At 40.6% G+C, this 17769-nt stretch overlaps 1 protein-coding gene across 4 annotated transcripts in view; it reads left to right on the forward strand.

The window, feature by feature from the left end:
* Positions 1–5982: 5982 nt before the first annotated feature.
* The window catches only part of GTF2E2 (general transcription factor IIE subunit 2), a 78157-nt gene continuing 66370 nt past the window's right edge, over positions 5983–17769 (forward strand). Inside the window, exons 1-2 of one of the 4 annotated variants that reach the window (XM_070598102.1) lie at positions 5983–6277; positions 9215–9381. In XM_070598102.1, coding sequence (XP_070454203.1) covers positions 9219–9381 — 163 coding nt within the window. In that variant the 5' untranslated portion in view covers positions 5983–6277; positions 9215–9218. Of the gene's footprint in view, positions 6499–6700; positions 6761–9214; positions 9382–17769 lie in introns of those variants that run through there. The other 3 variants (XM_008533825.2, XM_070598103.1, XM_070598101.1) reach the window with 3 other exon arrangements.

The raw sequence follows: 17769 nt of genomic DNA on the forward strand, positions 1-17769 counted from the left end.
GTAGCCACCTGCAAACCGGGAAGCAGTCTCTCATCAGATACTGGATCTGTCAGACACTGGACTTTCCAGCCCCCAGAACTGTGAGAAACAAATATTTGTTGTTTAAGCCACTCAGTCTTTGTAATTTGCTGTAGCAGCCTGAACGGACTAAGACAATCCTTTCCATTACAGATGAGGAAATTTAGGTTTAGAGAGATTAAATACTGGCTCAAGGGTAAGTGGTGTAGCAGAGATTCAGGCCACTGCTGCCTGGCTCCAAGGCCAGTATTGCAACCCCTGCAGACTGAAAGTTACTAAGTGGAGGCAAGAGCAAATGTTTGCTTTTTGGAGAAAGTTTGAGATAGAGAGGATTGTAGGGTAGCAGAAAATGCCACCGCAAAATACGCCACCTTGTCATAAAGATTATTTTGAACTGGAGGTAACTGAGAGGAAGCAGATACAAGAAAAGCTTTCTGCCCTCCCCCAAATGCCTAAAAGTAGGACATAAATTTGTAAAAGTGTCTCTGCTCTTCTCGTTACCAAGAAGGACAAACGTTAATCACCAGAGACAACTTTAGACCCTTATGAGCCTGAAGATGGTACCAGAGGAATCCACAAAACAAACTTTACTTACTAGCCCTTATCTTTCATTAGTTTCTTCATATATTTGCCTTTGCACAATTTACTACCCTAGAAACTCAAAGTCCTTTTCACTCGAAGTCTTGTCACTTCTCTAAAAATTTATTGTTCTTTTGTTAAGATGTTTTATAAGCCTAGATTCTAATCACCCCTTTGAGTTACTCATCACTGGGTTCTCCTGTGTGTGTGTGTATGTGTGTAATGCACATGTTAATAAACGTCTGTTTGCTTTGCTCTTGTTAATCTGTCTTTTACTAGTCTAATTGTAGGGTCGCAGCCTGAGAACCTAAGATGGGTAGAGGGAAAAAATAAATTTTTCCTCCCTTATGTGATGAATGCTTGAAATTGAAGCAGGGTCCTGGGAAGATATTTTCCCCATTGGGCAGGCTGAGTCAGAAGGCAGGGGAAAAGTCTCCAAGGGAGCAGAGACTATTAATGCTAGAGAAATTCAGGACATATGAACAAAGTACTTACTTTAGTTCTTGATTTGTGCGGATGTGAGCTAATTTGCTTCGTCAGTTATTTTGAAATTTAGGTCTCTAGTTAGTTAGTTGAGATGGATTAACAGGTGAGAGGAGTTGAAAGACACTTGTTATTTGATGGCAGAATGAAGTAAATTTATTTGCCTTGCCTCAATTTTCCTCTTCCAAACTATTTTTTTTTTAAGATTTTTTTTTTTTAATTTTTTCCTTTTTCTCCCCAAAGCCCACCCGGTACACAGTTGCATATTCTTAGTTGTGGGTCCTTCTAGTTGTGGCATGTGGGACGCCGCCTCAGCATGGTTCAATGAGCGGTACGATGTCCACGCCCAGGATTCGAACCGACGAAACACTGGGCCTCCTGCAGCGGAGCGCATGAACTTAACCACTCGGCCACAGGGCCAGCCCCTTCCAAACTATTATATAATGTAAAAATATTAAAATGTAAAATTAAGCCACTACATAAAAAAGAAGGAAGTTCTGATACGTGCTTCAACATGGATGAACTTTGAAAACATCATGTCAAGTGAAATAAGCCTGACACAAAAAGACAAATATTGTATTACTCTACTTATGTAAAATATCTAGAATTAAGGCAAATTCCTAGAGATAGAAAAATTAGAAGTCACCAGAGGCTGGGGGAGGAGGAGGTAATGGAGAATTACCACTTAATTGGTGCGGAGTTTCTGTTTGGGGTGATGACAATTTTGGAAATAGCGATGATTGCTCAATATTGTGAATGTAATTAACCCCACTGAGTTTTAGACTTTATTTTATTTTATTATTTTTTTAAAGATTGGCACCTGAGCTAACAACTGTTGCCAATCTTTTTTTTTTTCTGCTTTTTTACTCCCCAGATCCCCCCAGTATATAGTTGTATATTTTAGTTGTGGGTCCTTCTAGTTGTGGAGTTTTACACTTTAAAATGGTTTAAATGGCAAGTTTTATATTATATATATTTTACTGCAATTAAATAAAATAGTAAAAAAAGTTAATCCACTAAATTGGAATTAATCCTGTGGTTACACTGAGTTGTTTTTTTGAGATAGAAGGGCTTGGGTAGGTCAAAACAGAAGAGTAGTTTATACAATATATGAATTATATTTCCCTCAGGAAGCTACCATACTTTCTACCAAAGAGTATGCAGGATTTTATGAGTATTCATGAGACAAGACAAATTACTCTTTTATAGTAGCTTGGGTCATTCTTTACATGGTTTGACACTAGCCACACCCTTCTGACCTGGAAATACTGAGGCTGCAACTACGTAGGTGGTTTTAATTATGATAAAGTTTTATTTAAGCATCAGTGGTGGAGACTTTGTGTATATTACACAAATAGCCACGTCCTCACCTCTAAGTGGGATATTTTTCCTATGCCTTCCCTAAGCCCTGGTTCGAGGCTGCCTCAGAAGCAATCCAGATGATGTCTATATTGTGTAACAAGGATGAGAAGGCAGAATAAACATCTATATGTTCAACTCTAATCTTGAATTCTCTGAAATCACGCTAATTTGGGCTGATGTTTAGAAATGGTCAAGTTGGTCACTGTTGTAGTCAACATTTCCGGCAGACAAAGAGAATCCTTTTTTAGTTCATTAGTGTGGCATCCAATGTGTAAGTACCTCTGACACAAAAATGGCCTAATTATGAGCCATATAGGGAGCCCATTTTTGTCTTCACTTGAAGAGTACCTTCAGAGTACAGGCTATCACCCAAAAGTGTTTTGAATGAATGCAGTCGTTGCTCTTAGTGCTGGGACCTAGTTACAGGCAATAGGCACTATAAACAGGAGCAATGCCATTGGTTAACAATATTCATCATCTATACATTTTAGCAGTTTGCTGGGGTGTGTATGGGAGGGTTTCAAGTTGGGCAATGACAGTAATAACAGCTAATATTTGGGTAAAGGAGGGTAATTGAGATTTGGGTGTTTGGATTATAAATAACATTCTAATTTTGGCACTGGAAGGCTTAGCTGTGTTCAATATCTATTCCAAATGGCTGAAATGAGACAAGCCATTGAAATAAAGGAATAATTATGAGCATTTTGTTAAAGTAATTAAACAAGGAAGACATTAGATTGAGGTGGCTCTAATGCCTTGGTAGCCTACATAAGCAAACTGAAACTTACGCCACAGTCAATGCACTGGAAGCCACAGAAACGAAACTTAAGAATAACTAATTACAAACAGCCAACTAGGCTTTCCCAAATAAGGCAACCACTTAAGCTACAGCCAATCAAAGACTTTCTTTGATTTGCTTCGGAATCTTCTCTATAAAAACCTTTTCTCTGGCTCCTGTCAGTGGAGTGCTCCTAACCATTTTTGGTTTGGGGCTGCCCAATTTGAACTGATGTTTGCTCAAATAAAGTACTCAAAATTTTAATGTACCTCTGTTTTATTAACTGTTCATTGAGTGCTTTCCATGCAGTAGATCTATTCCGTAAAACCATGATTCTCTAATTGTTAACTCATAATTCTCAAGTGGCTAGATAACGAGCATGTGTTAAAGTTTTATTTAACACATGGAAATAAATGAACAACACAAATGAGAATAGAGACGACAGAGCTTGCTGTAGCAAGGGATCAGCCCCCATCACTTGTGTTTGGCAGAAACTCAAAGGCAATCAAGGAAAGGGGAAGTTTTATAGTGAAAAAAAAGGATGCTTCTGGTATGTTCTGATTAAAAGTTGTTGGCAGAGGAAGCTGGAGATGGAGTAACTAGAAGTGAGGCATCTATATGATTGGTTTGGGGAGCGTATTTGTTTTTCTGTGGTTGATCTTGGTGTGTGTGTGTTGGGGGTGGAGGGGTCTAAAATAGGGAAGTTGGCAGCCTTTGAGGAAATCCTGACCATTCTGAGCCGGTTGCTGCAGAGGTTGTGGCTTAGTTTCTTATGTGGGTCAGAGTTTTATTATCATGTATGGTCTAGCCATTGCCTATTTGTATATTAAGTCTCTCTCACTCACTAACAAGGGAGCCAACAGAATAACAGAAGTGATTCCACGAGAATATGAGAAACTGGAATTTATATAATCATTGAGGAAAGGAACAATGAAATAAAAATTGATACAAAACTGACTCATGTATCTCAGGACAATGCAATTTTAACCTTTGGGATTATTTTTTTGTGCTGGATACCTGCTCTTTCTCCCCATTACACTTCATTAGTTTTTCTTACCAGTTAATCTCTGAGTTTACTGGGTTGTAAAAATCTCTGGGCTTTAATAAATTGTTATCAAACGAAGTTACGTTTCCTGAGGGTGTCGGATGATTACCACGTGGGTTTACTACAAAATCCTCTAGAATGAAACTAATTTGAAAAAGTCACACAACCTGCCGGGAGCCGTCAGCCTACAAGTTAAGCCTCTGCCTTGTGACACGGTCCGGGAGAGAGATGAGGGGACGCACGGCGACCCTCAAGGGATTCTATCAGGCTGCCCCTGCAACGAGTCTCCCTGGTACTTCTGACTTTTCTGCTTCTGCTCACTCTGTTCTACACCTGGGGTTATTTCAGGGGAAGTCAGCCCGGCCCTGGCAATGAGAATGATACAATGCAATATTCTAGGGAAAGTTCTGGGGAAAAACATCTTCTAGGGAAAGAACATTCTGACCCGTCCTTTGGTCGGGTGAAGCGATGGGAGTGGAGAGGGAACAAAGAAATCTGTAGCCCCCACAGATCTCTTTAGGAGGACGGTGGTTGCCACGGCCCATTGAGTCAGGAGGCCGCTGGGGGTGGCCTCCTTGAAGTAAAGAATTACAGAAGCTTGACTCCCCCCGGGCCTACACACAATCAATTGCTCTTAGGACTATTGTCTACCTTGCAATCAATTACTCTTACGACTATTGTCTACCTTGCAAAAACCCGCTTACGCGAGCCAAAAATATGTACTGGGACTGTTTCATGAAATCATCCTTGCATACCCTGAGCCCTATATAAATCATACATACACAAAATAAAGTTAGACTTGGACACCAAACTCCTTGTCTCACTGCCTCCTCCTTCGCCGACGCCGTCCATCCCTCAGGAGACCCTGTTCATGCTGGGGCTGGACCCAGGCAACAACCAATCATCTTTTGGCTTTATTTCCAAGTTTTGAATAAAAATTCATCTATTTATTTAATCTTCACAACAGTCCAATGCAAGTAACCCATTGTAGTAGTACAATTATTCTCACTTCCCAGATGAGAAAACCAAGACACAGGTTAAGTAACTTGAGGAGTAATCAGTACTGAGTACAGTACTAAGTAATTAAAGTACTAAGCAAACGACAGCTAGTTGACCACTGGCTTTGCTGCTCCTTTAGGTTATAAAGACGAGGAGAGGTCAGCCTCAGGAAGTCTGACCCACTCCAATACATTCAGGCTGTGGGCAAGGCCAGTGATCTTTTTCGTCGCTTTATTTCCACCCCTTTATGTTGCTTCTGACCTCGAAATCCTTTTCTAAGAGAGTTCACAGATGTGGTGGTTGGGAGTTCAGAAACCGGGCTTCACAACAGGATTTGCCTTTGCTGGCTGTGCTGTCTTGAGCAAGTCTTTCAGCTTCACGGGGCCTCTTGTTTCCTCACTTATAAAACAGAGCGCTGGAACAATGTGCTTTCAAGTTTAGGTGTTGAGGAGTGGCTTTTGATGTAAAGTCACAAAACACCTGGTAGACAACTTGAAAAATCGCGTCGCCACCTGCGTTAAACAGATTCCAGAGCACGCTGGAGGAGGATCTAGCAGCTTTAAATTTCTGTAATTTCTCAGCGGCCGCTGCTTGCCTCCTACCTACACGCCCTGTTCTCCGCCCCGCCCCCTCGCGTTGTCAAGGAGACCCGGGACGCCTCAGCTGGCGGATTCCTCTCCCGCCGCACTCCGAGCGGGGCACGTGGTGACGCACGCGCGCTCTCGACGGCGGAGGCGCCGCGGTGGCTGCCGGGACTGAGCTCCTCGCAGCTCGATCAGGAAGTGGCGGGCGGAGCCCGGGGTCGAGTCACCGCCTCAGCTGCCGCCGCCGCCGCCGCCGCCGCCGCCAGTGCGGAGACCCCAACCTGGCGGGGCAGCGCTGGGCGCGCGCGCGGGCAGGCGGGGGCGCTGCGGAGGAGCAGGAAGCGGTGGCCACGCCGGCGTGGGCGGCTGGTCACGGCGAAGGCGCGGGGAGGCGGCGGCGGGGCGCGTGGGGCGGCCCTTCTCGCTCAGGTAGGGGCTGCGGCGGGGGGGAGGGGCGGGTGAGGGGCGGGGGGCCCCGGCCTGTTGTTCCTCGGCGCCGCCGCCTGCCGCGGGGCGAGCGTGGCTTCCACCCCTCGGGAGGCTGGGGCCGCCGGGCGCTACGCGAAACACCTAAACACGGGGACAACTTCTGGGGAGCATTGTCTTTTAGGCCGGAGGTACGTGGAGCAAACTTTTGGGCCGGAAAGAGGGTAAGTCGGCAGTCCGCGGGCTCACTGTGCCTCTCCTAGCCCCCAAGTTTCCATTCGCCGAGCGAACCATGTGTGTGGCGTTTGGGGAACCACGGCGTCCCCACCACCTGAAGGCTGTGATTTAGATGCTCCTTCACGGACTTTTAAGCTGCCTTGTAATGATTCCTAAACTTCAGTTAGAATCGTTGTTTTCTTCACAGTCTGAAGACATTTTCCAAAACAAAAAGGTTGCGTCCACCTCCACATTTCTGTCGTTTCAGAGGTGAGCAGTCGCTGTTCTCAGCTGGCCGGCTGGTCGTAGCGGGGGGTCTTCGATGCCAGGGGCGCCCCTGAGGCTTAGACAGGGAAAGAAGCAAAAGACAGGGAAAGTAGAAGGGTGGAAAGAAGTCGAAAGAGATAGTGGAGAACGTGGGCTTTGCAGCCCGGTGTTGCTTTAACCGATGTCCTTCCGTGGAGGAACACGTGAACTCATTGAGTTGAGCGGTGGTGGTTTTTTTTTTTTAGTGTAAAATGGGCATAGTGATGTGTCCTGTCTGCTACACAGGTCACTACATGTAAAACTTTACTAATACTGAGTAGTCTTTGAGAAAAAGGAGGAAAAGTTCGGCGGGGCGTGCGATGGTGACAGACAGACATTAGCATTCTGCTCTAGGTGCCACTGAACGTTAGCTGTGCCGCACAGGTCGCCTTTGTGGTAGAGGCCTTTACCTTTACCAGCATCTCAGGTCTGGAGTAAGGAGCGCTTGAGTTACGAGTCAGGACATTCGGGTCCTGGCCCAGGTGCTTTCTGCTGTGTGACCATAATCCTACCTCTTCACTTCAGATTTCACATTTTATTAAAATAGGAGTGAAACTAATACCTATCATCTCATAGAGTTGTGAGGATCAAATGCTGTAAGCGTTGAGGTCTTTATAAATCGTAAGGCTTTTATTTAAATCTGTGTTAAAATCATGGTTAAAAGTCTGGATTGAGTACGTCTCTTTACAAGGTGAAATCAAGTGACAAGTGTTTCCTGTTTTAAGCTTGTTGCCCCCACCTTATCACTCGTGAATTCTCCTTTCTTATTCCCACACTTTCCCTCCCCCAAGACTGTCACTCACCTTCCTCACCCCAGTGTAGCGTGCTATTTTTCAGAGCCAACCAAAACAGTAATACTGAAATAACGTAGCTTTACTATTTAAAAAGTCGGCTTCACAAACATTTTCTCCTTTTATTCTTACAATTGGGCTAAATGTAGACAGCGTTAGTAGTACCCTGTTTTACTTGGAATTGGGTTTAGAGAGGCCTAGGGTCTGTGCTGTTAGAACTGAGGGGAGAACGCAGGTCTTTGATTCGAGGTCCAGTGCCAGTGACTGTTCGTTCCTTCCTTAACTGAAGTTTACTCTGATTATTTCTTATCAATGCTTATATTTTTAACTTTTGGCACTCTAAGTCACTTATTATTTATTCATTGCTTTTTAAGCGAGGTGCTCAACGTGTTCATGTTCTCAATTGTAAGCTGCCTGAAGGCAAGGATTTATTTTCCAGAACCTTTCAAAGCTTGGAGTACAGTGCCTCACAAACAGAAGACATTTCAGAAAGGCTTGTGAAACCAATAACAGTGAGGCTAGAGCAATTTAAAGAGTTTTTTCTGTTCATTATTCATTTAACAAACATTGAGCAACCCTGTGCTTGAAGGCTTTCAAAATATGAGATAGAATCTTTTTCCTCCAGGGCCTTCCTTCCCAATTTATGAACACTAGTTTTAACAGTGCAAAATAATTTACATAGTCAGCCCTCGCACCTCCTAGATTCTCCACGGGGTTTCAGGGAGAGTTCAGACAAGAGAGGAACATTTAACAATATTTGTTGAATGACCTGTGGCTTCCCTGGTTGTACTGAAGTTGCTTAGAATTGTAGTTTTAGAACTGGGAAAAAAAACCCCGAAGAGGTCTGGCCCCATCTCTCTCCAAATCAGGAATTTTCGGTAGATACTGCTGACAGATAGTAATCTAACCTCTTCATCACTTAATAGAGAGTTCACTAATTTTAAAACATACCTTTTCATTTGTAAGCAATTATGATGGTTCTCTTTTTTCTTTGCACTGAGTCTGAATCTGCCTCCTAATTTCTGTGCAGCAGTCCTGATGTTATTTCTAGAGCAGCGTTGTCCAATAGAAATACAATATGAGCTGCAAGTGTGAGTCACATGTGTAATTTAAAATTTTCTAGTAGCTATGTATTTTTTAAAAGTATAAAACAATTAGGGGAAATTAATTTTAATTTTATATAACCCACTATATTCAGAATATTATCACATCAATGTGTAATCAATCTAAAATATCTCATTAGTAATTTTAAAAGTTCTTTCCTTTGTCCTAAGTGTTTTAAATCTGATGTATTTTACACTTAAGTGTACATCTCAGTTCCAGCCCTGTTTCAGATGCTCAGTAGGCACTTGTGGCCAGTGACTACCATATTGGACAGCACAGTTCTAGAGCTTTAGGAAGTAATTCTGTTTCTCTTTAGTAGTGCCTAGCATGGCACTTGGCACATAATAGGCACTCGTTAAAGATGTTTTGAGTGAATGAGTAAGTGAATAAAAACAAGTGCTAGATAACTAGTAATAAAAGGTAATTTTGTTTGGGATGTAACTGTTGATGAGACCAATGGATTTGGTATATATGTTTGAGTGAGTGGAATCTGTATTAAAGATAGTTATTTTTATCTTTGCAGCATTATGGATCCAAGCCTGTTGAGAGAACGAGAGCTCTTCAAGAAACGAGCTCTTTCCACTCCTGTAGTAGAAAAACGTTCAGTATCTTCTGAATCATCATCGTCATCAAAGAAGAAGAAAGCAAAGCTAGAACATGGAGGGTCATCAGGCTCTAAACAAAATTCTGGTTAGTAAAACTGACTGTTTAGTTTTTATTTTTCAGGAAACCATTTAGTCATGGCAAATTCATTTTTCAGTTCAACATTCATATTGATTGTTAGGCATTTTAAGTATGAGGGGTGAAACGATAAGAGAACTTTTTGCTCTTAAGATATTAGCAGTCTTGTGTACTAGTTAGAATTTAGGTTATTATTTAAAAAAATAACTTCATTGAGGTTTGATTTATGTACTGTAGAGTTCACTCATTTTAAGCATACAGCTCAAAGATATTTAGTAAATTTACAGACTTGTGCAACTGTTACTACAGTCCAATTTTAGAACATTTCCATCACCCTCAGAAGATCCCTTGTATCTTGTTTGCAGTCACTCCTTGTTCCCACCCTGGCCCCAGATAACCAATAATCTACTTTCTTTTCTATTATGTATTTGCCTTTTCTGTCCATTTCATATAAATGGAATTGCACAATATGTAGTCTTTAGTGTATGACTTCTTTTACTTAGCATTTATTGAGATGACCATATTGTTCTTGTTTTTTATTGTATTAACGTGATATAGTTAATTGATTTTTCTATGTTAAACCAAGCTTGCATTCTTGGAATAAATCTTATTTAGTCATGGGTTATAATGCTTTTTATTTGTTGTGGGATCCAGTTTGCTGATATCTTGTCTAGGGTTCATCCATGTTGTAGCATGTGTCAGTACTTCCTTCCATTTTATTACTGAAGACTACTTGATTGTATGGATATACCACAGTTTGTTTATACATTCACCAGTTAATGGACATTTGGATTATTTCTACTTTTTGGCTATTATGAATAGTCCTCCTGTGGACGTTCATGTACAAGTCTTTGTGTGGACATGTTTTTTTTTCTCTTGGATAGAGATCTAACAGTGGAATTTCTGAGTCGTAAATTGATGTTTAACTTTTTAAGAAACTACCAAAATGGCTGTACCATTTTACCATCTCACCGTCAATGCATGAGGGTTCCGTTTTTTTCTCAGTCTTGCCAAGACTTGTTATTCCTTGTCTTTTTGCTCATAGTCATTCTAGTGGAGGTGAAGTGATATCATTGTGGTTTTAATATGCAATTCCCTAATGACTCGAGATTTTGAGCATTATTTCATGTACTTGTTGACCATTCATGTGTCTTCTTTGGTGAAATTTCTATTCAAATTTTTTGCCCATTTAAAAAAATTGGATTATCTTCTGCCTATTGATTTGTAAGAGTTCTTTATATATTTTGGATACAGTTTCTTGATCCAATATCATTTGTATTCTTGGTGTTATATCTAAGAAATCTGTGCCTAACCCAAGATCATGAAAATTTGCTCCTGTGTTTTCTTCTGAGAGTTTTATAGTTTTAGCTCTTACATTTAGGTCTGTTAATGTATTTGAGTTGATTTTTGGTGTAAGGTTTAATATAAAGGTCTAAATTATCTTTTTGTATATGGTTATTCATTTGTTCTTGCACCATTTCTTAAAAAGACTATGGTTTCACCATTGACTTGATTGGCACCCTTGTGGAATATCAATTAACTATAAATGAAAAAGTCTATTTCCAGAATCTCAGTTTGATTCCATTGACTCAGACTATCCTTATGCCAGTACTATACTCTCTTGATTGCTGTAGCATTGTACTTAAGTTTTGAAATTGAGAAGTGTAAGTCCTTCAGTTTTGTTCTTCTCTTTCAAGATTATTTTGGTTTTTCCTGAATCCTTTGGATTTCCGTATAAATTTTAGGATGAGCTGATGAAGTCACAGCTGTAAAAGAACCAGCAGCGATTTTTTTGTTGCTCTTGAGGTCATAATAGTTAATAACATTGTGAAATTTCAGTTGTACATTATTATTTGTCAGTCACCATATATATGTGCCCCTTTATCCCTTATGCCCACCCCCACAACTGCCTTCCCCTTTAGTAACCACTAATCTGTTTTCTTTGTCCATGTGTTAGTTTATCATCCACATGTGAGTGAAATCATATGGTGTTTGTCTTTCTCTGTCTGGCTTATTTTGCTTAGCATAATACCCTCAAAGTCCATCCATGTTGTTGCAAATGGGATGATTTTGTCCTTTTTTTATGGCTGAGTAGTATACCATTGTGTGTATTTACCACATCTTTATCCATTCATCAGTCTGTGAGCGCTTGGGTTGCTTCCACTTGTTGGCTATAGTGAATAATGCTGCAGTGAACATAGGCGTGCGTAAATCTCTTTGGAGTGTTGATTTCAAGGTCTTTGAATAAATACCCAGTAGTGGGACAGCTGGGTTGTGTGGTATTTCTGTGTTTACTTTTTTGAGAAATCTCCATACTGTTTTCCATAGTGGCTGCACTAGTTTGCATTTCCACCAGCAGTGTATGAGGGGTCCCTTTTCTCCACATCCTCTCCAACGTTTGTTGTTTTTTGTCTTGCTAATTATAGCCCTTCTAACAGGTGTAAGGTGATATCTCATTGTAGTTTTGATTTGCATTTCCCTGATGATTAGTGATGTTGAACATGTTTTCATGTGCCTGTTGGCCATCTGTGTATCTTCTTTGGAAAAATGTCTGTTCATATCCTCTGCCCATTTTTCGATTGGGTTGTTTGTTTTTTTGTTGTTGAATTGTGTGAGTTCTTTATATATTTTGGAGATTAAGCCCTTGTCAGATAGACGATTTGCAAATATTTTCTTCCAGTTGGTGGGTTGTCTTTTTGTTTGGTTCCTGGTTCGTTTGCCTTGCAGAAGCTCTTTAGTCTGATGAAGTCCCATTTATTTTTTCTTTTGTTTCCCTTGCCCAAGTGGACATAGTATTCGAAGAGATGCTGCTAAGACCAATGTCAAAGAGTGTACTGCCTATATTTTCTTCTAGGAGTTTTATGGTTTCACGTCTTACCTTCAAGTCTTTGATCCATTTTGAGTTAATTTTTGTGTACGGCGAAAGGTAATGGTCTGCTTTCATTCTTTTGCATGTGGCTGTTCAGTTTTCCCAACACCATTTGTGGAAGAGACTTTCCTTTCTCCATTGTATGTTCTTAGCTCCTTTGTTGAAGATTAGCTGTCCATAGATGTGTGGTTTTATTCCTGGGCTTTCAATTCTGTTCCATTGATCTGTGTGTCTGTTGTTGTACCATTACCGTGCTGTTTTGATTACTGTAGCTTTGTAGTATATTTTGAAGTCAGGGGATGTGATGCCTCCAGCTTTGTTCTTTGTTCTCAGGATTGCTTTAGCTATTCGGGGTCTTTTGTTGCCCCATATGAATTTTAGCATTCTTTGTTCTGTTTCTGTGAAGAATGTCATTGGGATTCTGATTGGAATTGCACCGAATCTGTAGACTGCTTTCGGTAGTATGGACATAACTCTGTTTATTCTTCCAATCAATATGCATGGAATATCATTTCATTTCTATGTCATCATCAGTTTCTTTCAATAATGTCTTATAGTTTTCATTGTATAGGTCTTTCACCCCCTTGGTTAAAGTTATTCTTAGATATTTTATTTCTTTTTTTCAGATTGTAAATGGGATTGTGTTCTTCAGTTCTCTTGCTGTTAGTTCATTATTAGAGTATAGAAATGCGACTGATGTTTCCAAGTTGATTTTGTACCCCGCAGCTTTGCTGTAGTTGTTGATTACTTCTAACAGTTTTCTGATGGATTCTTTAGGATTTTCTGTAATATAAAATCATGTTATCTGCATAAAGCAAGAGTTTCTCTTCCTTGCTAATTTGGATACCCTTTATTTCTTTTTCTTGCCTAATTACTCTGGCCAAAACCTGCAGTACTATGTTGAATAAGAGTGGTGAGGTTGGGCACCCTTGTCTTGTGCCTGTTCTCAGAGGGATTATTTTTAGTTTTTCCCTGTTGAGTATGATGTTGGCTGTGGGTCTATCATTATATGGCTTTAATTATGTTGAGGTACTTTCCTTCTATACCCATTTTATTGAGAGTTTTTATCATAAATGAATGTTGAGGGCTGGCCCAGTGGCGTAGTGGTTGAGTTTGCATGCCCTGCTGTGGCGGCCTGGGGTTCTCAGGTTCAGATCCCAGGCACGGACCTGCGCACTGCTTGTCAAGCCATGCTGTGGCAGCCATCCCACATATAAATGTAGGAGGATGGGCACAGATGTTGGCTCAGGGCCAATCTTCCTTAGCAAAAGGAGGAGGGTTGGTGGTGGATGTTAGCTCAGGGCTGGTCTTCCTAAAAAAAAATGAAGGTAGGATCTTGTCAAATGCTTTCGCTGCATCTATTGAGATGATCATGTGGTTTTTATTCTTCCTTTTGTTAATATGATGTATCACATTGTTTGATTTGCAGATGTTAAACCATCTTTGCATCCCTGGTATAAATCCCACTTGACCATGGTGTATAATCCGGTTAATGTATTGCTGTATTTGGTTTGTGGATATTTTGTTGAGGATTTTTGCATCTACGTTCATCAGTGGTATTGGCCTGTAATTTTCCTTCTTTGTGTTGTCCTTGTCTTGCTTTGGGATCTGGGTGATGTTGGCCTCATAAAATGTGTTAGGAAGCATTCCATTGTCTTTAATTTTGTGGAATGGTTTGAGAAGGATAGGTATTAAATCTTTGAATGTTTGGTAGAATTCTCTAGAGAAGCCATCTGGTCCCGGACTTTTATTTTTTGGGAGGTTTTTGGTTCCTGTTTCAATCTCTTTTCTTGTGATTTGTCTATTCAGATTCTCTATTCTTGATGCAGTTTTGGGAGGTTGTATGAGTCTAAGAATTTATCGACTTCTTCTAGATTGTCCAGTTTGTTGGCATATAGTTTTTCCATAGTATTCTCTTATAATCTGTTGTGTTTCTGTGGTATCTGTTGTAATTTCTCCTCTTTGATTTCTAAACTTGTTTATTTCAACCTTCTCTCTTTTTTTTCCTAGTGAGTCTGGCTAAGTGTTTGTCAAGTCTTGTCTGTCATCTCAAAGAACCAGCTCTTGCTTTCATCGATCCTTTCTACTTTTTTGGTCAATTTCATTTATTTCTACTCTAATTTTTTATTATTTCCCTCTTTCTGCTGACTTTGGGCTTTGTTCTTTTTCTAAATCTGTCAGGTATAGTTTGAGATTGCTTATTTGAGGTTTTCTTGTTTGTGAAGATGAGCCTGTAGTGCTATGAATTTCCTTCTTAGGACCACTTTTGCTGTATCCCCTGTGCATTGGTATGGTGCATTTTCATTTGTCTCCAGGTATTTTTTGATTTCTCCTTTCATTTCTTCAGTGATCCATTGGTTGTTCAGTAGCATGTTGTTTCCACATATTTGTCACTTTCTCTGCTTTTTTCTTGTAGTTGATTTCTAGTTTCATAGCATCATGCTCAGAAAAGATGCTTGATATGATTTCAGTCTTCTTAAATGTATTGAAGCTTGCCTTGTTTCCCAACATATGGTCTGTTTTTGAGAATATTCCATGTGCAATTGAGAAGAATGTGTATTCTGCTGTTTTTGGATGGAGTAGTCTACATATAGCTATGAAGTCCATCTGGTCTAGTTTTTTGTTTAATTCCACTATTTCCTTTTTGACTTTGTCTGGATGATGTATCCATTGGTGTAAGTGGGCTGTTGAGTTTCCCTACTGTTATTGTGTTGCTGTTAATTTCTCCTTTTAGGTTTGTTAATAGTTACTTAATGTACTTTGGTGCTCCTGTGTTAGGTGCATATATATTTATAAGTGTTATGTCCTCTTGGTGGAGTGTCCCTTTTATTATTATATACTGCTCCTCTTTGTCTCTCATTGCCTTGGAGTCTACTTTGTCTGATAGAAGTACCGCAACACCTACTTTCTTTTGTTGGTCATTAGCTTTAAATATTGTCTTTCCATTCCTTCACTCTGCGTTTGTCTTTAGAGCTGAGATTCGTTTCCTGGAGGCAGCAAATTTTTGGGTCTTGATTACTTTTTTTCTTTTTTTTGGGTAAAGGAGATTGGCTCTGAGCTAATATCTGTTGCCAGTCTTCTTTTTACTTGAGGAAGATTGTCACTGAACTAACATCTGTGCTGGTCTTCCTCTATATTGTGTGTGGGACACCGCCACAGCATGACTTGATGAGTCGTGTGTAGGTCTGTGCCCAGGCTCCGAACCTGAGAACCCTGGGCTGCCAACGCGGAGTGCACAAGCTTTACTATGCCACTAGGCTGGCCCTGTGTCTTGTTTTTTAATCCAGCTTGCCACTCTCCATCTTTGGTTTTGAGAATTTAATCCATTTACATTTGGAGTGATTATTGATATATGAGGGCTTAATGCTGCCATTTTATAAGTTGTTTTCCAATTCTTCTGTATTTCCCTTGTTTCTCATCTCATGTATTTCTCACTGCCAGTTCAGTTTGATGGTTATCTGTGATGGTTTGCTGAGTTTTCTCTTTATTTATCATTTGTCTTTCTGTTCTGATTTATTGTTTAGTGGTTACCATGAGGTTTGTATAAAAAATCTCATAGATGAGGTGCTACATTCTCTGATAGCCTCTTATTTCCTTAGTCTAAGTAGGTTCCGTCCCTTTCATCTTCTCCTTTTAAGTTATTGTTGTCACAGCTTATTCCGTTTTGTGCTTTGCCTTTTTGATTAAAATGAAGAGATTACAGTTATTTTGGATGTTTTCCTTCTCTTTGTCTTTAATGTTACAATTAAGTGTTTGCTAACCGGTTCTGATAGACAGCTGCAATTTTCTGATTTTGTCTGTCCGTTTATCTCCTTGATCAAGGCTTTGTAAATCCCTTTGTTTTCCAGTACGAGAGCTTTCTTGATCATTTCTTGTAGGTGATTCTTGTGGCTGTGAACTCCCTCAGCTTCTGTTTATCTAGGAAAGTTTTTATTTCTCCATCATATCTGAAGGATATTTTCACTGGATAGAGTATTCTTTGTGGAAAGTTTTTGTCTTTCAGAATTTTGAATGTATTGTTCCACTCTGTTCTAGCCTGTAACGTTTCTGCTGAGAACTCGGCTGAAAGCCTGATAGGGATGCCTTTGTAGGTTATTTTCTTCTGCCTTGCTGCCCTTTATCTTTGTCATTCACTTTTGCCAGTTTTACTACTATATGCCTTGGAGAAGGTCTTTTGACATTGATGTTTTTAGGAGTCTATTGGTTTCATTTCCTTGTAATTCCAGCTCCTTCCTCAGGTTTGGGAAGTTCTCAGCTAATTTCTTTGAACAAGCTTTCTGCCCCTTTCTCCCTCTCTTCTACCTGTGGAGAAGAACATAATTCTTATGTTGCATTTCCTAATTGAGTCAGATATTTCTTGGAGAATTTTTTCATTTCTTTTTAGTTTATTGTTCTCTCTCCTCCTGCATCTGCAGCATTTCTATGTTTCTGTCCTTTAAATTACTAATTCTGTTCTTCATAATATCAGCTTTGTTATTTAAGGACTCCATATTTTTCTTTATGTTATTATGTTTTTCATCTCAACATTTCTGATTGGCTTTTTTTTAATAGTTTCAATCTCTTTTGTGAAGAATTCCCTCTGTTCATTGATTTCATTCCTGATTTCATTAAACTGTCTTTATGGCTCTTCTTGTAACTCATTGAGATTTTTTTTGATAGCTATTTTGAATTCTCTGGCATTCAGTTATTAAATTTCTGTGACTTCAGGGTTGATTTATGGGTACTGGTCATTTTCCTTCTGGTCTGGAGTGTTAATACACCTCTTCATGCTATTTGCTGGCGTTGACTTGTGCCATTGCATAGTGGTAGTATCTGGTCACAGATTCCACCTGCCACCACTGTGGGGGCAGGAGCTATGCATTCTGAGCCTGCTGCGATCCCTGGCAGCTGTGACTCTCCTTTGAAAGCTGTGCTGAGAGGGCCTGTCTGTGTTTGCTTGTTAGCTGCCACTGCTTTACACACATAGGTGGGTAGCCCTCTGCTGGGAGTCCTCTGTTCTTGTTGACCAGCTGAGTTGGTGCACCTGGTGGGAGTGGAGGGGGCAGTTTCTTTCACACGTGCGATCCTGGGCACTCCTGCTCTGCATTTGTTGTCTGTCCTCCTGGGCTACTTGGCTAGGTGAAGACTCCCTCGTGATTGCTTGGCCTCCTTGTTGTGGAGCATTCCCACTGGTTGGGAGGCAACTCCGAGAGTGAAGGTGTTCCTGCAGAGGGCTGGCCTGTCTCTCTTCTCTCAAAGTTGTGTGCTGACTGCCATGCGTGGTCCCACTCCCTAGGACATTGCCATTTGGGGAGGGAGAGGAGATCCCCTTACCTCCTTCCACTGCCTCCTAGGGAGTCCAGCACCTCCACCTTCAGACATATGGCTGCATGGATCTCTCAGAGGTCTGTTGTGTGAATTTCCTCTCTTGGCTTAGGAATATCCTTTTCATTGTATTTTAGAGGGGAGAGACTAAGGGAAGAACTCACTCTGCCGTGATGCTGTCATCACTCCCAGCTGCGATTTTGACAGGGATTACATTGAGTCTA

This window comes from Equus przewalskii, chromosome 28 (assembly GCF_037783145.1).
Source record: "Equus przewalskii isolate Varuska chromosome 28, EquPr2, whole genome shotgun sequence".
Lineage (NCBI taxonomy): Eukaryota > Metazoa > Chordata > Mammalia > Perissodactyla > Equidae > Equus > Equus przewalskii.